Source organism: Melozone crissalis, unplaced genomic scaffold, assembly GCF_028551555.1.
Source record: "Melozone crissalis strain CALT ecotype California unplaced genomic scaffold, PUWL_Pcris_2 ptg000632l_1, whole genome shotgun sequence".
NCBI classification, from domain to species: domain Eukaryota; kingdom Metazoa; phylum Chordata; class Aves; order Passeriformes; family Passerellidae; genus Melozone; species Melozone crissalis.
In genome coordinates this window covers 1-25,010 of record NW_026536307.1, presented here as the reverse complement: position 1 = coordinate 25,010, position 25,010 = coordinate 1, and the positions used below count along the sequence as shown (strand labels likewise).

General features: G+C 58.8%; 1 protein-coding gene across 1 annotated transcript; it reads right to left on the bottom strand.

Annotated features, from left to right (window-relative positions):
* Positions 1-586: 586 nt before the first annotated feature.
* LOC128950426 (DNA-directed RNA polymerase II subunit RPB1) lies at positions 587-24,528 on the bottom strand. The gene is made up of 22 exons (XM_054295310.1): positions 24,494-24,528; positions 23,597-23,721; positions 21,603-21,813; positions 20,037-20,246; positions 18,980-19,148; positions 17,553-17,647; positions 16,611-16,814; positions 15,610-15,832; positions 14,097-14,280; positions 12,360-12,531; positions 11,698-11,803; positions 10,220-10,425; positions 8,822-9,046; positions 7,572-7,818; positions 6,608-6,708; positions 6,426-6,530; positions 5,815-5,997; positions 4,929-5,132; positions 4,040-4,226; positions 3,041-3,154; positions 2,550-2,699; positions 587-1,828 (listed from the first exon to the last, which is right to left on the bottom strand). Exons 2-22 carry the CDS (start codon positions 23,707-23,709, stop codon positions 672-674), a joined length of 4,566 nt encoding a protein of 1,521 aa, XP_054151285.1. The 5' UTR covers positions 23,710-23,721; positions 24,494-24,528; the 3' UTR covers positions 587-671.
* Positions 24,529-25,010: the final 482 nt, after the last annotated feature.

The following is a 25,010-nucleotide window of genomic DNA, read 5'->3' as shown; positions in this document are numbered from 1 at the left end:
CGACCCCAAATCCATGTGGGGGTTTTGGGTGACAACAACCCCATCCCTGTATCCGTGTGGGGGTTTGGGGGTGACAACCACCCCATACCCAAATCAATTTTGGGGTCACTCCCACAGCCTGTGGGGGTTTGCGGTTGACAACAACCTTGTCCCCATCAGAATTTGGGGGTTTGGGGTTGACACCCCCAGCTGCATATCCATGTGGGAGTTTTTGGGGTGACAACAATCCTGACCCCGTATCCATGTGGGGATTTTGGGGTGACAACCACAGCATCCCCAAATCAATTCTGGGGTCACTCCCATGGCCTGTGGGGTTTGGGGGTGACAACAATCCCATCCCTGTATCCATGTGGGGATTTTGGGGTGACAACCCCATCCCCATCAGAATTTGGGGGTTTGGGGTGACACAACCCTGTCCTCAAATAAATTTTGGGGCTACCCCCATGGCCTGTGCGGTTTGGGGATGACAACAACTCCAACCCTGTATCCATGTGGGGATTTTTGAGAACAACCACCACCTCGTCCCCACACAGATCTGGGGTGTTTTTGGGTTGTACCACCCCCATCCCCACACGGATCCGGGGGTGTTTTTGGGTTGTACCACCCCCGTCCCCACAGGGATCCGGGGATGTTTTTGGGCTGCACCACCCCCGTGCCCACAGTCGGAGCCCTCAGTTGTCGTCGTCGCTGTCGTCGGGGCTGATGGCCGGGCTGGTGAGGCTGTACGTGGGCGACGTGGGGCTGTAGCCGGGGGACGTGGGGCTGTACGTGGAGCCCTTGGGCGATGTGGGGCTGTAGGTGGGCGACGTCGGGCTGTACTTGGGTGACGTGGGGCTGTAGGTGGGCGAGGTGGGGCTGTACTTGGGCGACGTCGGGGTGTAGACGGGCGAGGTGGGGCTGTAGGTGGGCGACGTGGGGCTGTACTTGGGCGTGGTGGGGCTGTAGGTGGGCGAGGTGGGGCTGTACTTGGGGGACGTGGGGCTGTACTTGGGCGAGGTGGGGCTGTACTTGGGCGAGGTCGGGGTGTACTCGGGGGAGCTGGGGCTGTAGCTGGGGCTGGTCGGGGTGTACTTGGGGGACGTGGGGCTGTAGCTGGGGCTGCTGGGGCTGTAGCTGGGGCTGCTGGGGGTGTAGGTGGGCGACTGCGGGGTGTAGCGGGGGCTGGACGGGCTGTAGCTGGGGGACGTGGGGCTGTAACTGGGGGAGGTGGGGCTGTAGCTGGGGGAGGTGGGGCTGTAGTTGGGTGAGGTCGGGGTGTAGTTGGGGCTGGTGGGGCTGTAACTGGGAGAGGTGGGGCTGTAACTGGGAGAGGTCGGGGTGTAGTTGGGGCTGGTGGGGCTGTAGTTGGGTGAGGTGGGGCTGTAGCTGGGTGAGGTCGGGCTGTAGCTGGGAGAGGTTGGGCTGTAACTGGGGGAAGTGGGGCTGTAACTGGGAGAGGTGGGGCTGTAGCTCGGCGAGGTCGGGCTGTAACTGGGGGAAGTGGGGCTGTAGCTGGGAGATGTGGGGCTGTAGCTGGGCGATGTCGGGCTGTAGCTGGGCGAGGTGGGGCTGTAGCTGGGGGACGTGGGGCTGTAGCTCGGGGACGTGGGGCTGTAACTGGGCGAGGTCGGGCTGTAACTGGGCGAGGTCGGGCTGTAACTGGGAGAGGTGGGGCTGTAGCTGGGCGAGGTGGGGCTGTAGTTGGGCGAGGTGGGGCTGTAGCTGGGAGATGTGGGGCTGTAGCTGGGGGACGTGGGGCTGTAGCTGGGGCTCTGTGGGGTGTAGCCCCCCGGCGACCGCGGCTCGTAGGCGGGGGACGTCGGGCTGTAGCTGGGGGACATGGCGCCACCTGCGGAGAGGGGACACGGGGGTCAGCGGGGTGTTGGGAGGGGTGGTTGGGGTGTTGTGGAGGGTTGTGAGGCCCTTTGAGGTGTTGTTCAGGTGTTGTGGGGCTGTTTACGGTGTTGGGGGTCCCTCTGAGGTGTTGTGGGTCTCTTAGAGGTGTTGTTCGGGTGCTGTGGGGCTGTTAGTAATGTTGGGATATTGTGGATCCCCTTGAGGTGTTGTTCGCGTGTTGTGGGGCTGTTTGCGGTGTTGGGGGTCCCTCTGAGGTGTTGTTCAGCTGTTGTGGGGCTGTTTTGGGATGCTTCAGCGAGTTTTGGGGTGTTGTTACAGGTTACAGGGTGTTTCGGATTATTTGAGGTTATTTTAGGGTGTTTAGGGTATTGTTAGAGGTCACAGGGTACTCTCTGGGTGTTCTGGGTGATTTTCTGTTATTTTCGGGGTGTTTTATGATGTTTCAATGTGTTTTGGGGTGTTGCTACAGGTTACAGGGTGCTCTGTGGGTGTTTAGGGTTATTTTCTGTTACTTTAGGGGTATTTTAGGGTGTTACCAGGGTGTTTAGGGTGTTTCAGTGTGTTTTGGGTGTTGTTAGGTGTTACAGGTTGTTTTACAGGTATTTTGGGTTATTTTAAGGGTATTTCAGGGTATTTGGGGTTATTTCAGGGTATTTTGGAGTTATTTCGGGGTTATTTCAGGGTATTTGGGGTGTTTTTGGGGCTGTACTCACCGGGGGAGGGGATGTAGGGGCTGGAGGGCCCGGGTGACCCCGGTGAGCCGGGTGTTGGTGACCAGGCCGGGGAGTAACCGGGGCTGAACCCGGAGGCGTCGGAGGCGGCGCTGGGGGAGAACCCGGCCCCGCCCGGGGTCATCCCGCTGCCTGTGGGGGGAAAGGGGGGTCAGGGGGGCCCCAAAACCGGCCCCAGATACAGCCCAGGACCCCAAATCCACCCCCAAATACAACCTGGCCCCGCCTGGGGTCATCCCGCTGCCTGTGGGGGGAAAGGGGGTCAGGGGGACCCCAAAACTGGCCCGGAACCCCAAAACCAGCCCCAATGCACCCAGGACACCCCATATTCTCCCCACAACAATCCCAGCGATCCCCATTTTATCCCAGTCCCTCCCAGTTCCCTCCCAGTCCACCCCAGTGACCCCCATTTTACCCCAGACCCATCCCAGTGCCCCCCAGTGCCCCCCAGTGCCCCCCAGTGCCCCACGCACCCACGCTGGGGGACCAGGCTCCGTAGGCCGGGGTGGCCCCCTGGTTCCAGGGGGTCATGGCCGGGGACATCCCCCCCATGGGGCTGGGGGCGGAGCCGAAGAACATCCCGGTGGCTGTGGGGAGAGAGAAAGGGGTCAGGGGCACCCCAAAAACAGGGGGACCCCAAAATGCGGGGACAGCAACATTGGGGGGACACCAAAATATGGGGACACCAACATATGGGGACATCAACACCGGGGGGACACCAACATTAGGGGACATCAACATCGAGGGGACACCAAAATATGGGGACAGCAACATCTGGGGAACCCCGAAATCTGCGGGACATCAACACTGGGAGGACACCAAAATCTGTGGGACGTCAACATCTGGAGGACACCAGGTGACCAGGGCTGGGACATAGTGATGGCCACGGTGACATCAGGAGTCTTCTTGTCACCACCACCCTTGAGGTGTCCCCAACTCCACCCTTGTAGGATCCAGTCCTGGTGGACCCCAAAATCTGCATGGACCCCAAAACCTGAGGCTGTCCCCTCTTGCCATGGGACACCACAACTGCCCAATGACCACCATGACCTTGAAGGTCTTGGTGCCACCACCCTTGGGGTGCCACCACCCTTGGGGTGTCCCCAGCTGCTCCTGGAGGAACCTGGCCACCAACCCAAGGGGTGTCCCCGCTTTCCTGAGGTTGTTCTCATTTTCCCAGGGGTTGTCCCAATTTTCTTGGGGGGTGTCCCCAGGGTGCTGGGGCTGTCCCCAGGGTTCTGGAGATGTCTCCATTTTCCTGGGGGCTGTCCCCAGGGTTCTGGAGGTGTCCCAATTTTCTCAGGGGGTGTCCCCAGGCTTCTGGGGTTGTCCCCACTTTCCCAGGGTTGTCCCCACTTTCCCAGGTTGTCCCAATTTTGCCAGGGTTGTCCCAATTTTCCCGGGGTTGTCCCAGTTTTCTCGGGGGGTGTCCCCAGGGTTCTGGGGGTGTCCCCAGGGTTTTGGGGACTCACGGCCGCCGACGCCGAGCCCGGGCAGGGCGCTGGGGATCTCCATGCCGTGCTTGCACTTCTCGGCGTCCAGCAGGAGGTCGAAGCAGCCGGTGCCGGCCGGGGCCAGCTGGCCCAGCATGATGTTCTCGGACACGCCCTTCATGGGGTCGCTCTCCCCGTGGGCGGCCGCCTCCATCAGGACGTCGACCTGAGTGTGGGGGACGCCCCAAAATCAGCTTCAACCTTTCAACGTGACTCTACAGCCCCAAATCCTGGAAAATGGTCACAGAAACCCCCGTTCCCAGCACCCAAACCCCATTCCCACCCCAATCCCATGCCCATTCCCCATTGCCACCCCATTCCTACCCCAACTCCTGTTCCCACTCCATTCCCACCCCAATCCCCATTCCCAAACCCTGTTCCCACCCCAGTCCCCCATTCCTAAACCCCATTCTCAATTCCCAAACCCCACTCCCACTCCAATTCCCATTCCCAAACTCCATTGTCCCCGCTGTCCCCGCACCGTCTCCTCGAAGGAGCACTTCACGAGCGGCCCGGTGTCCCGGCGGTTCCCAAACCCCAAACCCCACTGTCCCCAACGTCCCCACTGTCCCCATTGTCCCCTGACCGTCTCCTCGAAGAAGCACTTCATGAGTGGCCCGGTGTCCTGGTGGTTCCCAAACCCCAAACTCCACTGTCCCCAGTGTCCCCAGTGTCCCCAGTGTCCCCATTGTCCCCAATGTCTCCATTGTCCCCAATGTCTCCATTGTCCCCGCTGTCCCCGCACCGTCTCCTCGAAGGAGCACTTCATGAGTGGCCCGGTGTCCTGGCGGTTCCCAAACCCCAAACTCCACTGTCCCCACTGTCCCCATTGTCCCCGGTGTCCCCGCTGTCCCCGCTGTCCCCGCACCGTCTCCTCGAAGGAGCACTTCATGAGCGGCCCGGTGTCCTGGCGGTTGACGCCGTGCCGGGTGATGGCCATCAGGTGTCCCCTGGAGGTCATGGTGTCGCACAGCAGCGCCAGGTGCCGGTAGTTGACGTAGGAGCCGTCGAAGGAGATGACGTGGTAGAGCTCCCGCTCCAGCGCCTTGCGCACCGCCTCGATGCCCAGAACCTGCGGGGACCCCAAAACCACAACGTTCAGGGGTGGGAATCCCCAAATCCAGGGGGTGGGAAATCCCAAATCCAGGGGGTGGGAAATCCCAAATCCAGAGGGTGGGAATTCCCAAAATCCAGGGATCCACAAATCCCAAAATCCCAAAATGGGGTGGGAATCCCCAAATTCAGGGGGTGGTAATCCCCAAATCCAGGGGATGGGAAATCCAAAATGCAGGGGGTGGGAAATCCCAAGTCCAAGGGGTCGGAAATCCTGAGATCCACAGCTTTTGGAATTCCCAAAATCCAGCGGGTGGGAATCCCATTAGCCTGGGGACGCAGGTGTGTCCCAGCCCAGGTGACTCACGGTGAAGATCTCCACCATGAGGACCACGATGTTCCTCGAACTCCAGCCCAGGTATCCCCAGGTGACTTACGGTGGAGATTTCCATGATGTCATTAGAGATCATCCACCATGAGGACCCAGATGTCCCTCAAATCCCAGCCCAGGTGACTCATGGTGAAGATCTGCACGAGCCCCCAGGTGTGTCCCCGACCCCCAGGTGTCCCCAGGAGACTCACGGTGAAGATCTCCACGATGTCATTAGAGACCATGCACCATGAGGACCATGAGGACCATGATGTCCCTCAAACCCCAGCCCAGGCGTGTCCCCGACCCCCAGGTGTCCCCAGTGACTCACGGTGAAGATCTCCACGATGTCGTTGGACGTGGTGCGCACGGGGTCCACGTCCTTCTCGCTCAGCACCCGCATCAGGCTGACGCCGTCGGTCTCCAGGATCCACTCCTGGAGAGCCTTGAACTCGCCGTCCTCGGTGATGATGATCTTCTTCTTGTTGTCCGTCTGCGGCAGGTGCATGTACACCTGGCCGGGTGGGGACAGCAGGTGTCACCATGGTGTCACCATGGGGGTCCCTGATCTCCTAAAGGTCTCCTGGAACCTCCTAAATTCTCCATGGAGAGCTCCTGATGCTCCTCAAGATCCACCTGGAGATCTTGAACCCTCAGAGCACTTGGTGCTACCCAAAGACCTTCTCAGGTGCCCACAGAGACCATTCTGGACCTTCTAAAGGTCTTCTGGAACCTCCTAAAGGTCACCATGTGGTATCTCTGGTGACCTCTCATCCCTTCATGGACCCCTCCAGGTGTGCCCAAGCCCCTCCAGGTGTCCCCAGTCTCAAACTTGAACCTGGGGGGACACGGGGACACCTCAGGGACATCCAGATGTCCCCAAGCCCCCCAGATGTCCCCAAGCCCCTCGAGGTGTCCCCAAGCCCCCCCAGATGTCCCCACCTTGCTGATCTGCTCGATGCCCTGCAGCGTCATGTCCGTCAGCATGTTGGACTCGATGCAGCGCAGGAAGACGTCGTCGTCCATCTTGTCCACCACCTCCTCCTCCTGGGGACACGGTGGGACACGGGTGAGGCCCAGGCCACGCCAGGTGTCCCCCGAGGTGGCCCCGGGTCCGCGCCCACCTCCTGCATCTTGTTCTCGTCGCTGTTCATGATGCGGATGCGCAGCACCAGCTTCTCGGCGTTGTCGTCGTTGAAGATGCAGTTGAGGTCGTCGCCGAAGCCTGGCAGGGGACACGGGGTGGGGACAGGGTCACCCCCGAGGTGGCGGCACCCAAGGGACCTCCGGGGGGTCCTCAAGGATCGGTCAGGAACCACCAAAGCTCCTCCAGATCATCCCAAAGCTCCTCCAGGCTCGCACAGAGCTCCTTGAAGAGCCCTCAGATGCCTTCAAGGGTCACTCAGGATCCTCAAAAAGCTCCTGAGATGTCCTCAAAGCTCACCTCAAACCCCCTTCAGGTCCCTCAAAAGCTGCTCAGATGCCCTCAAAACTCAACCAAGTCACCTCAAACCCCCTCCAAGTCCTCCAAACCCCCTCAGAACCCCTGAAACCCTCCTCAGATGTCCTCAAACCTCATCCAGGTCACCCCAAACCCCCTCCAGGTCACACAAACACCCCCAAACCCCTTCAGAACCCCCCAAAAGCTCCTCAAGACACCCTCAAACCTTATCCAGCTCACCCCAAAGCCCTCCAGGTCCCTCAGAAGCTCCTCAGATGCCCTCAAACCTCCTCCAAATCACCTCAAACCCCCTCCAGATCCCCTGAACACCCTCAGAACACCCCAAAGCCTCCTCAATCACCCTCAAACCTCCTCCAAGTCACTTTAAACTCCCTCCAGGTCCCCCACACCCCCTGAGAACCCCCAAAAAGCTCCTCAGATGCCCTCAAACCTCCTCCAAGTTACTTCAAACCCCCTCAGAACCCCCCAAAACCTCCTCAGATGCCCTCAAACTTCCTCCAAATCACCCCAAACCCCCTCAGAACTCCCCGAAAGCTTCTCAGACACCCTCAAACCTTCTCCAAGTCACCTCAAACCCCCTCAGGCCCCCCCAGGTACCCCCCAAACCCCGCGTCCCGCCCACCCACCGGCGTTGATCTTCTCGGCGATCTGCTCCATGGTCAGCTTGCGGTCGGTCATGTGCTTGCGGTCCAGCTCGACGCGCAGCAGCCACGGCGAGATGCGGCTGACGTCGAAGTCGGGCATCTCGTAGTAGACGTTGACCCACTCCTGGTCCTCGGCCACCACCGTGCTCTGCGGGTTGGGGTCGTAGTAGATGGCGGTGTTGGCCGTCACCTTGCGCAGCGTGGTGTGCTCCAGGCGGCACAGGATGTCCTGGGGACAGAGGGACAGTCAGGGGACGTTGGGGACATGGGGACAGTCGGGACATGTGGACAATCAGGGGACATTGGGGACACCGGGTGTGGTGTGCTCCAGGCGGCACAGGATGTCCTGGGGACATGGGGACAGTCAGGGGACATGGGGGACACTGGGGACAGTCAGGGGACATTGAGGACATGGGGACAGTCAGGGGACATTGGGGACACGGGGACATTGAGGACAGAGGGACACGGACATTGGGGACATGGAGGACATGATGGACATTGGGGACATCGGATGCGGTGTGCTCCAGGCAGCACAGGATGTCCTGGGGACATGGGGACAGTCAGGGGACATGGGGACGTGGAGGATATTGGGGACACTGCAGACAGTCAGGGGACATTGGGGACATTAGGGACAGTCAGGAGATATGGAGATATTGGGGACAGTCAGGGGACATGGGGACACAGAGGGGACACAAAGCCACAGGGCCACCACAGGGACATGAACCCATGAAGCCACCACAGGGCTGTGGGGACAAGGAGGTGACACAACCCCACAGGGCCCCCACGAGGCCACTACAGGGCTATGAGGACACAGAGATGACGCAACCCCACAGGGCTGTGAGGACACGAACCCACAGGGCCACCATGGGGACATAAAGCCATGGAGCCACCACGAGGGGGCCAAAGAGGTGACACAAAGCCACAGGGCCACCACAGGGACGTGAAGCCATGGAGCCACCGTGGGGCTGCGGGGACAACGAGGTGACACAAAGCCACGGGGCCACCATGAGGACGTGAAGCCATAGAGCCACCATGGGGCTGTGGGGACAGGGAGGTCACAAAGCCACAGAGCCACCACGGGGCTGCGGGGACAACGAGGTGACACAAAGCCGCAGGGCCACCACGAGGACATGAAGCCATGGAGCCACCACAGGGCTGTGAGGACCCAACCCCACAGGGCCACCACCTCCATCCCACCCTGTGCGCCGTCCCCAGCGCGTCCCCGGTGCCACCTTGGCGCGCTCGGCGTCGCGGGCGCTCTGGCCCAGCAGGAACACGGTCAGCGACGGCGTCTTGGGCTTCTTGGAGATGTTGATGAGCTCCTTGAGGCGCGGCACGCCCAGCGTGACGTTCTTGGCCGACACCCCCGCGTAGTGGAAGGTGTTGAGGGTCATCTGCGTGGCCGGCTCGCCCAGCGACTGCGCGGCCAGCGCGCCCACCATCTCCCCGGGGTGCGCCTGAGGGGACGACCAGAGCGTCACCAAACCACCCAGAGGGTCACCAAACCACCCAGAGGGTCACCAAACCACCCAGAGGGTCACCAAACCATCCAGAGGGTCACCAAACCACCCAGAGGGTCACCAAACCATCCAGAGGGTCACCAAACCACCCAGAGTGCCACCAAACCATCCAGAGGGTCACCAAACCATCCAGAGTGCCACCAAACCATCCAGAGGGTCACCAAACCATCCAGAGCGTCACCAAACCACCCAGAGGGTCACCAAACCATCCAGAGGGTCATCAAACCATCCAGAGGGTCACCAAACCATCCAGAGCATCACCAAACCATCCAGAGGGTCACCAAACCACCCAGAGGGTCACCAAACCATCCAGAGCGTCACCAAACTGTCCACAATGACCCCAAACCATCTCCCCGGGGTGGGCCTGAGGGGACACGGGGACAGCAGAGTGTGACAGTGGGGTCATCAAACCCCAGAAGTGACCCCAAACTCCTTCTCCAAGAATGACGCCAAACCTGGCTCTCACGATGGCCTGGTTGAACTTGGACTCGATTTCCCCCAGCAGCCAGTCGAAGGCAGCCCAAACACTGACCCCAAACCCACCCAAATCCCCCCAAAATGACCCCAAAACACCCCAAAATGACCGTAAATTCCCCAAAATGACCCCAAATCCCCCACTCACGATGGCCTGGTTGAACTTGGACTCGATCTCCCCCAGCAGCCAGTCGAAGGCAGCCCAAACACTGACCCCAAATCCCTCAGGAATGACCCCAAATCCCCCAAAATGACCCTAAATCCCCCAAAATGACCCCAAACCCCCACTCATGATGGCCTGGTTGAACTTGGACTCGATCTCCCCCAGCAGCCAGTCGAAGGCAGCCCAAACACCGACCCCAAACACTGACCCCAAATCCCTCAGGAATGACCCCAAACCCCCCAAAATGACCCCAAATCCCTCAGGAATGACCCCAAATCCCCCAAACCCCCACTCACGATGGCCTGGTTGAACTTGGACTCGATCTCCCCCAGCAGCCAGTCGAAGGGATCTCCAGAAGTGACCCCAAACACTGACCCCAAACCCAACCAAACCCCCCAAAATGACCCCAAATCCCCCAGGAATGACCCCAAATCCCCCAGGAATGACCCCAAATCCCCCAAACCCCCACTCACGATGGCCTGGTTGAACTTGGACTCGATCTCGCCCAGCAGCCAGTCGAAGGCCTCCCCGCTGAGCCGGAACTCCTCCACCATGCGGCGGCTGCAGAGCGTGGAGCGCAGGTGGATGTTGAAGAGCAGCGTCGCGTTCTCCTGCGCCTGCCGGCTCAGAGGGTCCTCCCCGTTGACGATCACCAGCTTGCGGCTCAGCTCCTTCACCCCTGCGGGGACAACGCGGTCACAGAGGGGTCCTGAGGGTGGCCAGAACCTTCCAGAGCAGCTCCAGACCCATCACAGCTTCCTGAGGGACTCAAGGAGCTCCAGAACCTTCCAGAGCATCTCCAGACCCATCACAGCTTCCTGAGGGACTCAAGGAGCTCCAGAACCTTCCAGAGCATCTCCAGACCCATCACAGCTTCCTGAGGGACTCAAGGAGCTCCAGAACCTTCCAGAGCATCTCCAGACCCATCACAGCTTCCTGAGGGACTCAAGGAGCTCCAGAACCTTCCTAAATGAACCCCAAACCCATCCTGAGGGCCTCCAGAACCTTCTTGAGGGACTCAAGGATCTCTAGTATCTTCCTGAGGGACCTCAAACCCGTCACAGCTTCTTGAGGGACTCAGGGACCTCCAGAACCTTCCTGAGGGACTCAAGAACCTGTAGAACCTTCTCAAGTAAACCCATCACAGCTTCCTGAGGGATTCAAGGACCTCCAGAACCTTCCAGAGCATCTCCAAACCCATCACAGCTTCCTGAGGGACCAAAGAACCTCCAGAACATTCCAGAACATCTCCAAACTTATCAGAGCTTCCTGAGGAACCTTCCAAAACATCTCCAAACCCATCACAGCTTCCTGAGGAACCTTGCAGTGCATCTCCAAACCCATCACAGCTTCCTGAGGGACCAAAGAACCTCCAGGACCTTCCAGAGCATCTCCAGACCCATCACAGCTTCCTGAGGGACTCAAGGAGCTCTAGAACCTTCCAGAGCATCTCCAGACCCATCACAGCTTCCTGAGGGACTCAAGGAGCTCCAGAACCTTCCAGAGCATCTCCAGACCCATCACAGCTTCCTGAGGGACTCAAGGAGCTCTAGAACCTTCCAGAGCATCTCCAGACCCATCACAGCTTCCTGAGGGACTCAAGGAGCTCTAGAACCTTCCAGAGCATCTCCAGACCCATCACAGCTTCCTGACGGACTCAAGGATCTCCAGAACCTTCCTGAGAGACCCCAAACCCATCACAGCTTCCTGAGGGACCAAAGAACCTCCAGAACATCTCCAAACTCATCAGGGATTCCTGAAGGACTCAAGGAGCTCCAGAACCTTCCTGAGGGACCCAAAACCCATCCCAGCTTCCTGAGGAACCCTCCTGAGGGACCCCAAACCCATCCCAGCTTCCTGAGGAACCCTCCAGAGCATCTCCAGAACCTACTTGAAGGGCTCAAGGATCTCCAGAACATTCTTGAAGGACCCCAGCCCAGGCCCCACTCACCCTCGACCACCTTGACCGGGTGCAGGTCCGAGGGCAGCCGGGAGTTGATGTGGAAAATCTTCTGCGCGTTCCAGATCATGCGGAGCAGGTTACAGGGGAGCACCACCTGTGGGACAGGGACCCCAAAATGGGACAGGGACCCCAAAATGGGGACAGGGACCCCAAAAACGGGGTCAGAAACCCCAAAAATGGGACAGGGACCCCAAAAATGGGAAAGGGACCCCAAAAACAGGGAGAGGAATCCTAAAAATGGGGGAAGAATCCCAAAAATGGGGGAAGAACCCCAAAAATGGGGCATCTTGGTTGGATTTTGGGGTATCTCAGTTGGGTTTTGGAGGATCTCAGTGGGGTTCTGGTGGATCTCAGTTGGGTTTTGTGGTATCTCGATGGGGTTTTGGTGTCGCCTTGCTGTCCCCGGTGGGGAAGATGACCCTGAGGACCTCCATGCACCCCAAAAAGAGGAATCTGGGATGTTCTGGGTGGATCTCGGGTATCTCAGGTAGGTTTTGGAATATCTCTGTTGGGTTCTGGTGGATCTCAGTTGGGTTTTGAAGGATCTCAGGTGGGTTTTAGAGGACCTCGGTTGGGTTTGGGGTATCTCAGTGGGGTTTTGATGGATCTCAATGGGGTTTTGGAGGATCTCGATGGGGTTTTGGTGTCACCTTGCTGTCCCCGGTGGGGAAGATGACCCTGAGGACCTCCCTGTCCTCGCGCATGCGGTCGAACTCGCGCTCCAGCTCGTTCTGGATGTGGGCGTTGGACAGGATGTCCTTGACCAGCTCCTCCTGCAGCGTCCGGCGCAGCGCCCGCTCGTTGGTGTAGTCAAACTTGAACCTGGGGACATCCAGGGGACACCTTGGGGACATCTGGGACATCCAGGGGACACCTTGGGGACACCCGGGGGCATCTTGGGGATATCTGGGGACATCCTGGGGGATACCTGGGGACACCTCAGGGACATCTTGGGGACACCTCAGGGACATCAAAGTTTGGCAGGAGAGGGGTGGGGACACCAAGGTGGGTCCTGGTTTGGGGTGGAAGAGGTTTGAGGACATCTAAATGTCACCCACGTTGGGCTGGAGAAGCTTGAAGACCCCAAGATGTCCCCAAATTCTGGAAGGAGCCATTTGGGGACCTCCAGATGGGTCTGAAACCTTGGAAGGAGCCACCTGAAGACCCCAAGTGTCCCCAACCCAAATCTGAACATCTCAAGATGTTCCCAACTCTTTTCATAGACCCCAAGATGTCCCCAACTGCCACCTGAAGATCCCGAGATGTCCCCACCTCCTCTGAAGACCCCAAAATGTCCCCAAATCCTGCCTGAACACCCCAAGATATTCCAAGTCTTTTGAAGACCTCAAGATGTCCCCAACCCAAATCTGAACATCTCAAGATGTTCCCAACCTCTGGAATGAACCATTTGAAAACTCCAAGGCGTCCCCAACTCCTCTGAAGATCCCAAATTCTGGAAGGAGCCACTTGGGGACCTCCAGATGGGTCTGAGACCTTGGAAGGAGCCGCTTGAAGACCCCAAGTGTCCCCAGTTCCTCTGAAGACCCCAAGATGTCCTCAATCCAAATCTGAACATCTCAAGATGTCTCCAACTCCCATCTGAAGACCCCAACCGTGGCCACTGACCACGCCCTGTCCTTGGCCATGTCCCCAGTGTTCCACCCTGGTCCTCACTTCTTCTCGAAGGCCTTGTTGGAGGGTTTGAGCGTGGCCAGGTTCTGGAACTCTTGGGGACCTCAAGATGTCTCCAACTCCCATCTGAAGGCCCCAAGATGGGTCTGAAACCTTGGAAGGAGCCACCTGAAGACCCCAAGATGTCCCCAACCCAAATCTAAACACCTCAAGATGGTCCCAACTCTTTTGAAGACCCCAAGATGTCCCAAGCTCCTGAAATGACCCCAACTGTGGTCGCTGACCCCACCCTGCCCCATTGTCCACCCTGGTCCTCACTTCTTCTCGAAGGCCTTGTTGGAGGGTCTGAGCGTGGCCAGGTTCTGGAACTCTTGGGGACCTCAAGATGGGTCTGAAACCTTGGGAGGAGCCACTTGAACACCCCAAGATGTCCCCAACCCCCATCTGAAGACCCCAAATTGGAAGACCCCAAGCTGGAGACCCCAAGATGTCCAAAACTCCTCTGAAGGCCCCAAGATGTCCCCAACCCAAATCTGAACACCTCAAGATGTCCCCAACTCCTTTGAAGACCCCAAGATGTCCCCAACGCTTGCCTGAAAGCCCTGAGATGTCCCCAACCCAAACCTCAACATCTCAAGATGTCCCCAACTTTAGGAATGAACCACTTGAAGACCCCGAGATGTCCCCGACTCCTCTGAAGATCCCAACCGTGGTCGCTGACCCCACCCTGCCCCATTGTCCACCCAGGTCCTCACTTCTTCTCGAAGGCCTTGTTGGAGGGTTTGAGCGTGGCCAGGTTCTGGAACTCGACGCTCTCGCCGGCCAGCCCGTCCTCGCCGTAGCGCAGCTGCACCACCTGGTTGATGGAGTTCCTCACCGTGGCGTCGTACTTGACCATCACCGACTCCATGGACTTGATCAGCCGCCGCTGGATGTACCCTGAGGGGTGGCACCGGTCAGGAGATGGCTGGGGCGGGGCTGGGGGTGGCCAGGGGGCATCTCAGGAGGGTTTGGACTCCTGAAGGCATCTAAGAAGGGTTTGTGATCTCCAAGAGGCATCTAAAGGAGGGTTTGAAGATCCTGGAGGCATCTGGGGAGGGTTTGGGGTCGCCAGGGGACATCTGAGAAAGGTTTGGGGTTCCTGGAGGTCCCCAGGAGACATCTAAGGAGGGTTTGTGATCTCCAGGAGTCATCTCAGGAGGCATCTCAGGAGGCTTTGCTCCCCTCACCATTCCGATCTCCTCAACCCCCCTTGGGTGGGACTTTGACCTCCTCCCACCATGGTGCCCCCCCGGTGGCACTGACTGGGGACCACCCCATGGTGCCCACCCCGGTACCCACCCCAAGGTGCCCCCGCTGGCACTGACCGGTGCCCACCCCGGTGCCCATTCCAGTGCCCATCCCCGGTGCCCACCCCGCTGGCACTGACCGGTGCCCACCCCGGTGCCCCCCGGTAGCACTGACCGGTCTCGGCGGTTTTGACGGCCGTGTCGATGAGCCCCTCGCGGCACCGACCGGTGCCCACCCCGGTGCCCATCCCGGTGCCCATCCCCGGTGCCCATCCCAGTGCCCATCCCCGGTGCCCACCCCTGGTGCCCACCCCAGTGCACATTCCGGTGCCCACCCCGCTGGCACTGACCGGTCTCGGCGGTTTTGACGGCCGTGTCGATGAGCCCCTCGCGGCACTGACCGGTGCCCACCCCGGTGCCCATCCCGGTGCCCACCCCAAGATGCCCACCCCAGTGCCCATCCCCGGTGCCCATCCCCGCTGGCACTGACCGGTGCCCACCCCGGTGCCCCCTGGTGGCACTGACCGGTCTCGGCGGTTTTGACAGCCGTGTCGATGAGCCCCTCGCGGCACTGACCGGTGCCCATCCCGGTGCCCATCCCAGTGCCCATCCCGGTGCCCATCCCCGGTGCCCACCCCGGTGCCCCCTGGTGGCACTGACCGGTCTCGGCGGTTTTGACGGCCGTGTCGATGAGCCCCTCGCGGCACTGACCGGTGCCCACCCCGGTGCCCATCCTGGTGCCCACCCCGGTGCCCATCCCCGGTGCCCACCCCGGTGCCCATCCCAAGGTGCCCCCACTGGCACTGACCGGTGCCCACCCCGGTGCCCATCCCAGTGCCCACCCCGGTGCCCATCCCCCTGGCACTGACCGGTCTCGGCGGTTTTGACGGCCGTGTCGATGAGCCCCTCGCGGCACTGACCGGTGCCCACCCCGGTGCCCACCCCGGTGCCCACCCCGGTGCCCCCTGGTGGCACTGACCGGTCTCGGCGGTTTTGACGGCCGTGTCGATGAGCCCCTCGCGGCCGCCCATGGCGTGGAAGAAGAACTCGGTGGGGGTGAGCCCGGCCAGGTACGAGTTCTCCACGAAGCCGCGGCTCTCGGGGCCGTAGTCGTCCTTGATGAAGTGCGGCAGCGTGCGGTGCTTGAAGCCGAACGGGATCCGCTTGCCCTCCACGTTCTGCTGCCCCACCACCGCGATCACCTGGGGTGGGGTGGGACCGTGAGGGACGGGAGGGCGGCGAGGAGGAGAGGCCAAAAAACCTCCAAAGGAAGCGCTCAAAAGCCCACGAGATCCTGCAGGAACCCCCTGAGATCCTGCAGGAACCTCCAGGAACCCCCTGAGATCCTGCAGGAACCTCCGAGAACCCCATGAGATCCTCCAGGAACCCCCCTGAGATCCTCCAGGAACCCCCTGAGATCCTTCAGGAACCCCCCTAAGATCCTCCAGGAACCCCCTGAGATCCTCCAGGAACCCCCTGAGATCCTTCAGGAACCCCCTGAGATCCTCCAGGAACCCCCTGAGATCCTCCAGGAACCCCCTGAGATCCTTCAGGAACCACCTCAAACCACCTCAAACCTCATGAGATCCTCCAGGAGCCACCCAAAACCCACTGAGATCCTCCAAGAACCTCCTGAGATCCTTCAGGAACCCCCTGAGATCCTCCAGGAACCCCCTGAGATCCTTCAGGAACCACCTCAAACCACCTCAAACCTCATGAGATCCTCCAGGAGCCACCCAAAACCCACTGAGATCCTCCAAGAACCTCCTGAGATCCTCCAGGAACCAACTCAAACCTCTTGAGATCCTGCAGGAACCACCCTGAACCCATGAGATCCTCCGAGAACCATCACAAACCCCCTTAGATGCTCCAGGAACCACCTCAAATCTCATCAGAACCTCCAAGAACAACCCCAAGCCCCACCCAGAAGCCCCTCCCAGACCTTCTGGAGCCCCCCCAGGCCTTCAGGAGGTCCCAAACCTGGGAGATGTTGATCTTGGAGCCCTTGGCCCCCGAGACCACCATGGACTTGAAGTTGTTGTACTCGGACAGGGACTTCTGGGCCGAGGAGCCGGTCTTGTCGCGCGCGTCGTTGAGGATGCGGTTGACCTGGTTCTCGAAGGTCTGGCGCAGGGTGTTCCCCGGCGTGGGCTCCAGCTCGTTGTTGTGCGCCTTCTCGATCACCTGCGGACGACAGAAGCCACCCCAGAACGGTCACCGGGGCGCGCTGGATTGTCCTGGCGGGCAAAAGCAGCTGAGAAGTTCAGAAAAGCCAAAAATTGCAAAGGAAGCAGCGGGAACCTCGTGAGATCCTCCAGGAACCACCCAGAACCTGCTGAGATCCTGCAGGAACCACCCAGAACCTGCTGAGATCCTGCAGGAACCACCCAGAACCTGCTGAGATCCTGCAGGAACCAATCAGAACCTGCTGAGATCCTCCAGGAACCACCCAAAACCTGCTGAGATCCTGCAGGAACCACCCAGAACCTGCTGAGATCCTGTAGGAACCAATCAGAACCTGCTGAGATCCTGTAGGAACCAATCAGAACCTGCTGAGATCCTGCAGGAACCACCCAGAACCTGCTGAGATCCTGCAGGAACCAATCAGAACCTGCTGAGATCCTGTAGGAACCAATCAGAACCTGCTGAGATCCTGCAGGAACCACCCAGAACCTGCTGAGATCCTGCAGGAACCAACCAAACCCTCCTGAGATCCTGCAGGAACCCCTGAGATCCTCCAAAACCACCCAGAACCTGCTGAGATCCTCCAGGAACCACCCAGAACCTGCTGAGATCCTGCAGGAACCAACCAAACCCTCCTGAGATCCTGCAGGAACCCCTGAGATCCTCCAGGAACCACCCAGAACCTGCTGAGATCCTCCAGGAACTGCCCCAAACCCCCTGAGATCCTCCAAGCCCCACCTCGATCACGTCCTGCTTGGCCTTCTTGATGGTGTTCTGGATGTCCTGGTAGGTCTTGGCGTCGGCGATGGAGTCTCCAATGCCGATGGTGTGACCTGGAGAGGACATCTGGGGCTCAGGGCTCCACCAAGGTGGGATCTCAGAAGGTCCCCGGGTGACCAAACCCCCCTGAGATGCCACCAAGAAGGTTCCCAGCCCCACCAGGACCTCAAGAATGAGATCCAGGAGCTCCAGGGCTCCACCAAGCTGGGATCTGAGAAGGTCCCCAAGTGACCAAACCTCCATGAGATGCCACCAAGAAGGTCCCCAGCCCCCAAAATTGGAGTCCAAGAACCACCAGGACCTCAAGAATGGGGTCCAAGAGCCACCAAGGTGGAATCTGAGAAGATCCCCAGGTGACCAAACCCCCATTAGATACCACCAAGAAGGTCCCCAGCCCCAAAAATTGGAGTCCAAGAACCACCAGGACCTCAAGAATGAGATCCAGGAGCTCCAGAGCTCCACTAAGGTGGGATCTGAGAAGGTCTCCAAGTGACTGAACCTCCATGAGATGCCCTCAGAAGGTCCCCAGGTGACCGAACCCCCATGAGATGCCACCAGTAAAGTTCCCAGCCCCCAAGAACCACCAGGACATCAAGAATGGGGTCCAAGAGCCACCAAGGTGGGATCTGAGAAGATCCCCAGATGACCCAAACCCCCCCTGAGATGTCCCCAGAAGGTCCCCGGGTGACCCAAACCCCCCCTGAGATGTCCCCAGAAGGTCCCCGGGTGACCCAAACCCCCCTGAGATGTCCCCAGAAGGTCCCCGGGTGACCGAACCCCCCCGAGATGTCCCCAGAAGGTCCCCGGGTGACCCAAACCCCCCTGAGATGTCCCCAGAAGGTCCCCGGGTGACCGAACCCCCCCTGAGATGCCCCCAGAAGGTCCCAGGGTGACCAAACCCCCCCGAGATGTCCCCAGAAGGTCCCCAGATGACCCAAACCCCCCCGAGATGTCCCCAGAAGGTCCCAGGGTGACCAAACCCCCCCGAGATGTCCCCAGAAGGTCCCCGGGTGACCCAAACCCCCCCTGAGATGCCCCCAGAAGGTCCCCGGGTGACCAAACCCCCCCGAGATGTCCCCAGAAGGTCCCCGGGTGACCAAACCCCCCCGAGATGTCCCCAGAAGGTCCCCGGGTGACCCAACCCCCCCGAGATGTCCCCAGAAGGTCCCCGGGTGACCCAAACCCCCCCGAGATGTCCCCAGAAGGTCCCCGGGTGACCCAAACCCCCCCGAGATGTCCCCAGAAGGTCCCCGGGTGACCCAAACCCCCCTGAGATGTCCCCAGAAGGTCCCTGGGTGACCGAACCCCCCCGAGATGTCCCCAGAAGGTCCCCGGGTGACCGAACCCCCCCGAGATGTCCCCAGAAGGTCCCCGGCCGCGCTGACCCTCGATGAGCAGCCAGTTGTTGATGACCGTCTGGATGTTGCTGTAGAAGAGCCGCGTGGTGTCGTGTCCCATCTCCAGGTAGGAGATGTGCACCAGGGACCCGGCCGAGGTCCCCAGGGACTTCTTGCAGAGGATGCCCATGATGAGCTCCCCGTTCTCCACGATCACCTGCCGAGGTCCGAGGGTGGGGTCAGGACCTCAAAGGTCCCAAAAAACCCCAAAATGCACCTGGAGGACCCCAAAAACCACCCCAGGGCAGCAAAGTTCTCCTAGACCAGAGCAAGGTCCACCAGAAGTTCTTCAGATGCCACCAAAGCTCCCTCAGATCCCACCAAAACCCCACCAAACCAACCAAAGCCTCCTTAGATCCCACCAAAGTCTCCTCAGACCACCCCAAACTCCCTCAGATCCCACCAAAGCCCCTGAGATGCCACCAAAGCCCTGTCAGACCCCACCAAAGCCCCCTGAGATCATTTTTCCTTCCACCCCACCAAGCCCACCTAGACCTCCTCCAGTTCCACCAAAACCCCATCAAACCACCCCAAAGTGCCCTCAGATGCCACCAAAGCCCCTGAGATCCCACCAAAACTCCATCAAACCAACCAAAGCCTCCTCAGATGCCACCAAAGCTCTTCAGATCCCACCAAAGCCCTCTCAGGTCCCACCAAAGTCCCCTCAGACCAACCCAAGCTCTTTCAGATCCCACCAAAGACCCCTCAGATGCCACCGAAACCCCATCAAAGCAACCAAAGCTCTCTCAGATCCCACCAAAATCCATCAAACCAACCAAAGCCCCCTCAGATCCCACCAAAGCCCCTTCAGATCCCACCAAACCCCCTGAGATCTCACCAAAGCTCCCTCAGATACCATCAAAGCTCCCTCAGATCCCACCAAAGCTCCATCAAACCAAGCAAAGCCCCCTCAGATACCATCAAAGCTCCCTCAGATCCCACCAAAGCTCCATCCAACCACCCCAAAGCCCCCTCAGATCCCACCACACCCCCTCAGGTGACCTTCCCACCCCCCCAAGCCCCCCTGGAGCTGCTGCAGGGCCACCTTGGTGTCCCCGGGCGAGATGTGCTTGTAGGGGCCGCTGTCCTCGTCGTCGGGGTGCGTGCTGTGCGTGCGGATGCAGTTGATGTGGCCGGGGATGATGAGCGAGAAGATCTGCTTCCCCGTCCACAGCGGCCGCGGCTTCAGGATGGCCGGCTGGGGCACCTTGCCGTCCCACGTGGACAGGAACATCAGCAGGTTCATCACCTCGCCCTGAGGGACGCCCCAGAGATGTCATCAGTCCAGGAGAACACACAGAGAACCCAAAACACCTCAAAGATCTCATCAGGAGAACCCATGGAGAACCCACGGGGAACCCATGGAGAACCCAAAACACCTCAAAGATCTCACCAGTCCAGGAGAACCCATGGAGAACCCACAGGGAACCCATGGAGAACCCAAAACACCTCAAAGATCTCATCAATCCAGGAGAACCCATGGAGAACCCACGGGGAACCCATGGAGAACCCAAAACACCTCAAAGATCTCATCAATCCAGGAGAACCCATGGAGAACCCAAAACACCTCAAAGATGTCCCAAAATACCCCAAAGATGTCATCAATCCAGGAGAACCCACGGAGAACCCAAAACATCTCAAAGATGTCCCAATCAGTGCAAAAATCCCTGTCCTACATGGAGAAGAACATCAACAGGTTCATCACCTCGCCCTGAGGGACACCCCAAAGATGTCATTAATCCAGGAGAACCCACGGAGAACCAATGGAGAACCCATGGAGAACCCAAAACACCTCAAAGATCTCATCAATCCAGGAGAACCCAAGGAGAACCCATGGAGAAACTCATGGAAAACCCAAAACACCCCAAAGATCTCATCAATCCAGGAGAACCCAAGGAGAACCCATGGAGAAACTCATGGAGAACCCAAAACACCCCAAAGATCTCATCAATCCAGGAGAACCCACAGACAACCCATGAAGAACCCATGGAGAACCCAAAATACATCAAAGATGTCCTAACCACCCCAAAGATGTCACCAATCCAGGAGAACCCACAGAGAACCCAAAACATTCTAAAAATGACCTAAAAGTCCCCAAAATTCCCTCAAACCAGACCCTCTCCTTCTTGGTGCACCTGCACATGGACATCAGCGTGTCCCACCTCAAACACCTGCCCTGAAACCCCTCCAACCACCCCAAATCCTCCTCAAACCCCCCAAGATGACCCCAAACCCCCCCGAGATGCCCTCACACGGACGACGTCCCTCTTGGTGAACTTGCACATGGACATCAGCGCATCCAACGCAACGGCGCCAGAAACCACCCCAAAACCACCAGAAATCACCTCAAACCAACTCCAAACCCCCCGAGATGCCCCCAAACCCCCCGAGATGCCCTCACACGGACCCTCTCGAGGAAGACGTTCCTCTTGGTGAACTTGCGCACGGCCGTCAGCGCGTCCCACCTCAAACACCTGCCTCAAACCACCCCAAATCCTCCTCAAACCCCATAGATGACCCCAAACCCCCTGAGATGACTCCAAGATGACCCTGAACCCCCTGAGATGGTTCCAAGATGCCCCCAAACCCCCCGAGATGCCCTCACACGGACCCTCTCGAGGAAGACGTCCCTCTTGGTGAACTTGCGCACGGCCGTCAGCGTGTCCTGCACGATGCCCATGACGGGCCGGTTGCTCTGGGGGGTGACGATCATCCTGGGCACCATGGCCAGCTCCTGGATCTCCGCCCGCGTCTCCAGCGACTGCGGCAGGTGCAGGTTCATCTCGTCGCCGTCGAAATCGGCGTTGTAGGGCGTGGTGACACTGTGGGGACATTGGGGACATCAGAGACATTGGGGACATGGGGCAGGTTCATCTCGTCGCCGTCGAAATCGGCGTGGTACGGCGTGGTGACACTGTGGGGACATTGGGGACATCAGAGACATTGGGGACGTGGGGCAGGTTCATCTCGTCGCCGTCGAAATCGGCGTTGTACGGCGTGGTGACACTGAGGGGACATTGGGGACATTGTGGGGACATTGGGGACACTGGGGCATTGAGGGATCTCAGGAACATTGGGGACATTGTGGGGACACGGGGCAGGTTCATCACGTCACCGTCAAAGTCAGCGTTGTACGGCGTGGTGACACTGGGGGGACACCAAAGGGACATTGGGGACATCAGAGATATTGGGGACACCTGGGATCTCTGGGACATTGGGGACATTGTGGGGACACGGGGCAGGTTCATCTCATCGCTGTCAAAATCGGTGTTGTACGGTGTGGTGACACTGTGGGGACACCAAAGGGACATTGGGACATCATGGGGACATTGGGGACATGGGGCAGGTTCATCACGTCACCGTCGAAATCGGCGTTGTACGGCGCGGTGACACTGAGGGGACGTCAAAGGGACATTGGGGACATCATGGGGACATTGGGGACATCAGAGATATCAGGGACATTGAGAACATTGGGGTCACGGCAGGGACACAGGGCAGGGTCATCTCGTCACCGTCGAAATCGGCATTGTATGGCGTGGTGACACTGAGGGGACATCAAAGGGACATCATGGGGACATCTGGCAGCTCAGGGACATTGGGGACATTGGGGACACTGGGGCATTGAGGGATCTCAGGGACATTGGGGACATTGTGGGGACATGGGGCAGGTTCATCTCGTCGCGGTCAAAATCAGTGTTGCAGGGCACGGTGACACTGAGGGGACATTGGGGACATCATGGGGACACTGGGGACATTGAGAACATTGGGGACATTGTGGGGACATGGGGCATGTTCATCTCATCGCCGTCAAAGTCGGCGTTGTAGGGCGTGGTGACACTGAGGGGACATAGGGGACATTGTGGGGACACTGGAACATGAGAGGCATTGGGGACACTGGGACATCTGGGACATCGGGGACATCGCGGGGACGTGGGGCAGGTTCATCTCGTCGCCATCGAAATCGGCGTTGTACGGCGCGGTGACACTGAGGGGACATTGGGGACATCGTGGGGACATTGGGGACACACCAGGGATGGATTCATCTCACCACACAAGGTGGACCAGGGCAGGATTTGGGTTAATTTTGGGGTTAATTTTGGGGTGAATTTTGGGGTTTTTGGGGTGTTCTACCTGAGGTTCAGGCGGAAGGTGGACCAGGGCAGGATTTGGGGTTATTTTGGGGTTAATTTTGGGGTGAATTTTGGGGTTTTTGGGGTGTTCTACCTGAGGTTCAGCTGGAAGGTGGACCAGGGCAGGATTTGGGTTAATTTTGGGATTATTTTTGGGGTGACTTTGGGGTTTTTGGGGTGCTTTACCTCAGGTTCAGACAGAAGGTGGACCAGGGCAGGATTTGAGGTAATTTTGGGATGATTTTTGGGTTTTTGGGGTGTCTTACCTGAGGTTCAGCCGGAAGGTGGACCAAGGCAGGATTTGGGGTTATTTTGGGGTTATTTTTGGGGTTATTTTTGGGGTGATTTTTGGGGTTTTTGGGGTGTTCTACCTGAGGTTCAGCCGGAAGGTGGACCAAGGCAGGATTTGGGGTTATTTTGGGGTTATTTTTGGGGTTATTTTTGGGTTATTTTTGGGGTTTTTGGGGTGTCTTACCTGAGGTTCAGGCGGAAGGTGGACCAGGGCAGGATCCTGACCCTGTGGCCCATCATGGACATCTTGTGCAGGGTGGGCTGCCGGTTGAAGATGACGATGTCCCCGTCGCACATGTGACGTTCCACCTGTCCCCAAACACCCCAAAAGTCAGGGGGACACCCCAAAAGTCAGGAGAACACCCCAAAAATGGGGGACACCCCAAAAAATGGCATCTTTACCCCAAAACGGTGGGGTCAGAGTGAGGAGAACGAGGGGTTCGGGGTTAATTCGCTCCCTGGTGGTGGCAAACCCCAAAATTATGGATTGAACCCCAAATCTAAAATTGGGAACCCCAAAATCAGGGATTGAGCCCCAAATCCTGAGTTCTGAACCCCAAAATCAGGATTTGAACCCCAAATCCAGTTGTGAACCCCTAAATCAGGGACTGATCCTAAATCCAGACCTCTAAATCCCAAAACCACCAATCCCCCCCATAGCTATGGGTTCCACACCCAGTTTTTGGGGTCCCCCAGATTTTTGGGATCCCGCTGTGGTTTTTGGGGTCCCTCCTGGATTTGGGGTTTTTGGGGTCCCTCCCCGATTTGGAGTTTTTGGTTCCCTCCCAGATTTTGGGGGTTTTGGGGTCCCTCCCAGATTTGGGGCTTTGGTTCCTCCCCCCAGATTTGGGGTTTTTGGTGTCCCTGCCCAGATTTGGGGTTTTTGGTTCCACCCCCCCAGATTTGGGGGTTTTGGTGTCCCCCAGACCTGGCATTTTTGAGTCCCTGAGATTTTCGGGATCCCGTTGCAGTTTTTGGTTCCCTCCCAGATTTGGGGTTTTTGGTGTCCCAGCCCAGATTTGGGGTTTTGGGGATTTTGGGGCTTTGGTGCCCCCCAGATTTGGGTTTTTGGGGTGCTGACCTTGTAGCCGATCTGCAGGTGCAGGTGGCTGGGTTTGGGGTTTTTGGGGTCGCTGGGTTTGGGGTTTTTGGTGTCCCCCAGATTTGGGGATTTTGGGGCTTTGGGGTCCCCCAGATTTGGGGTTTTTGGGTGCTGACCTTGTTTCCGATCTGCAGGTGCAGGTCGCTGGGTTTGGGGTTTTTGGTGCCCCCCAGATTTGGGGATTTGGGGTTTTTGGGGTGCTGACCTTGTATCTGATCTGCAGGTGCAGGTGGCTGGGTTTGGGGTTTTGGGGTCCCCCAGATTTGGGGTTTTGGGGTGCTGACCTTGTATCCGATCTGCAGGTGCAGGTGGCTGGGTTTGGGGTTTTGGGGTCCCCCAGATTTGGGGATTTTGGGGTTTTGGGGTCCCCCAGATTTGGGTTTTTGGGGTGCTGACCTTGTATCCGATCTGCAGGTGCAGGTGGCTGGGTTTGGGGTTTTTGGTGCCCCCCAGATTTGGGGATTTGGGGTTTTTGGGGTGCTGACCTTGTATCCGA

Excerpts from the sequence above, each read along its gene's own strand:
- LOC128950426 (XM_054295310.1), bottom strand. The coding sequence starts at position 23,709 with ATGTGCGACGGGGACATCGTCATCTTCAACCGGCAGCCCACCCTGCAC. Across the intron at positions 9,047-10,219 it reads CCAAGTTCAACCAGGCCATC|GCGCACCCCGGGGAGATGGT; the intron begins GTGAGTGGGGGT and ends TCGTCCCCTCAG. Across the intron at positions 1,829-2,549 it reads CCCCTACATCCCCTCCCCCG|GTGGCGCCATGTCCCCCAGC; the intron begins GTGAGTACAGCC and ends CCCTCTCCGCAG.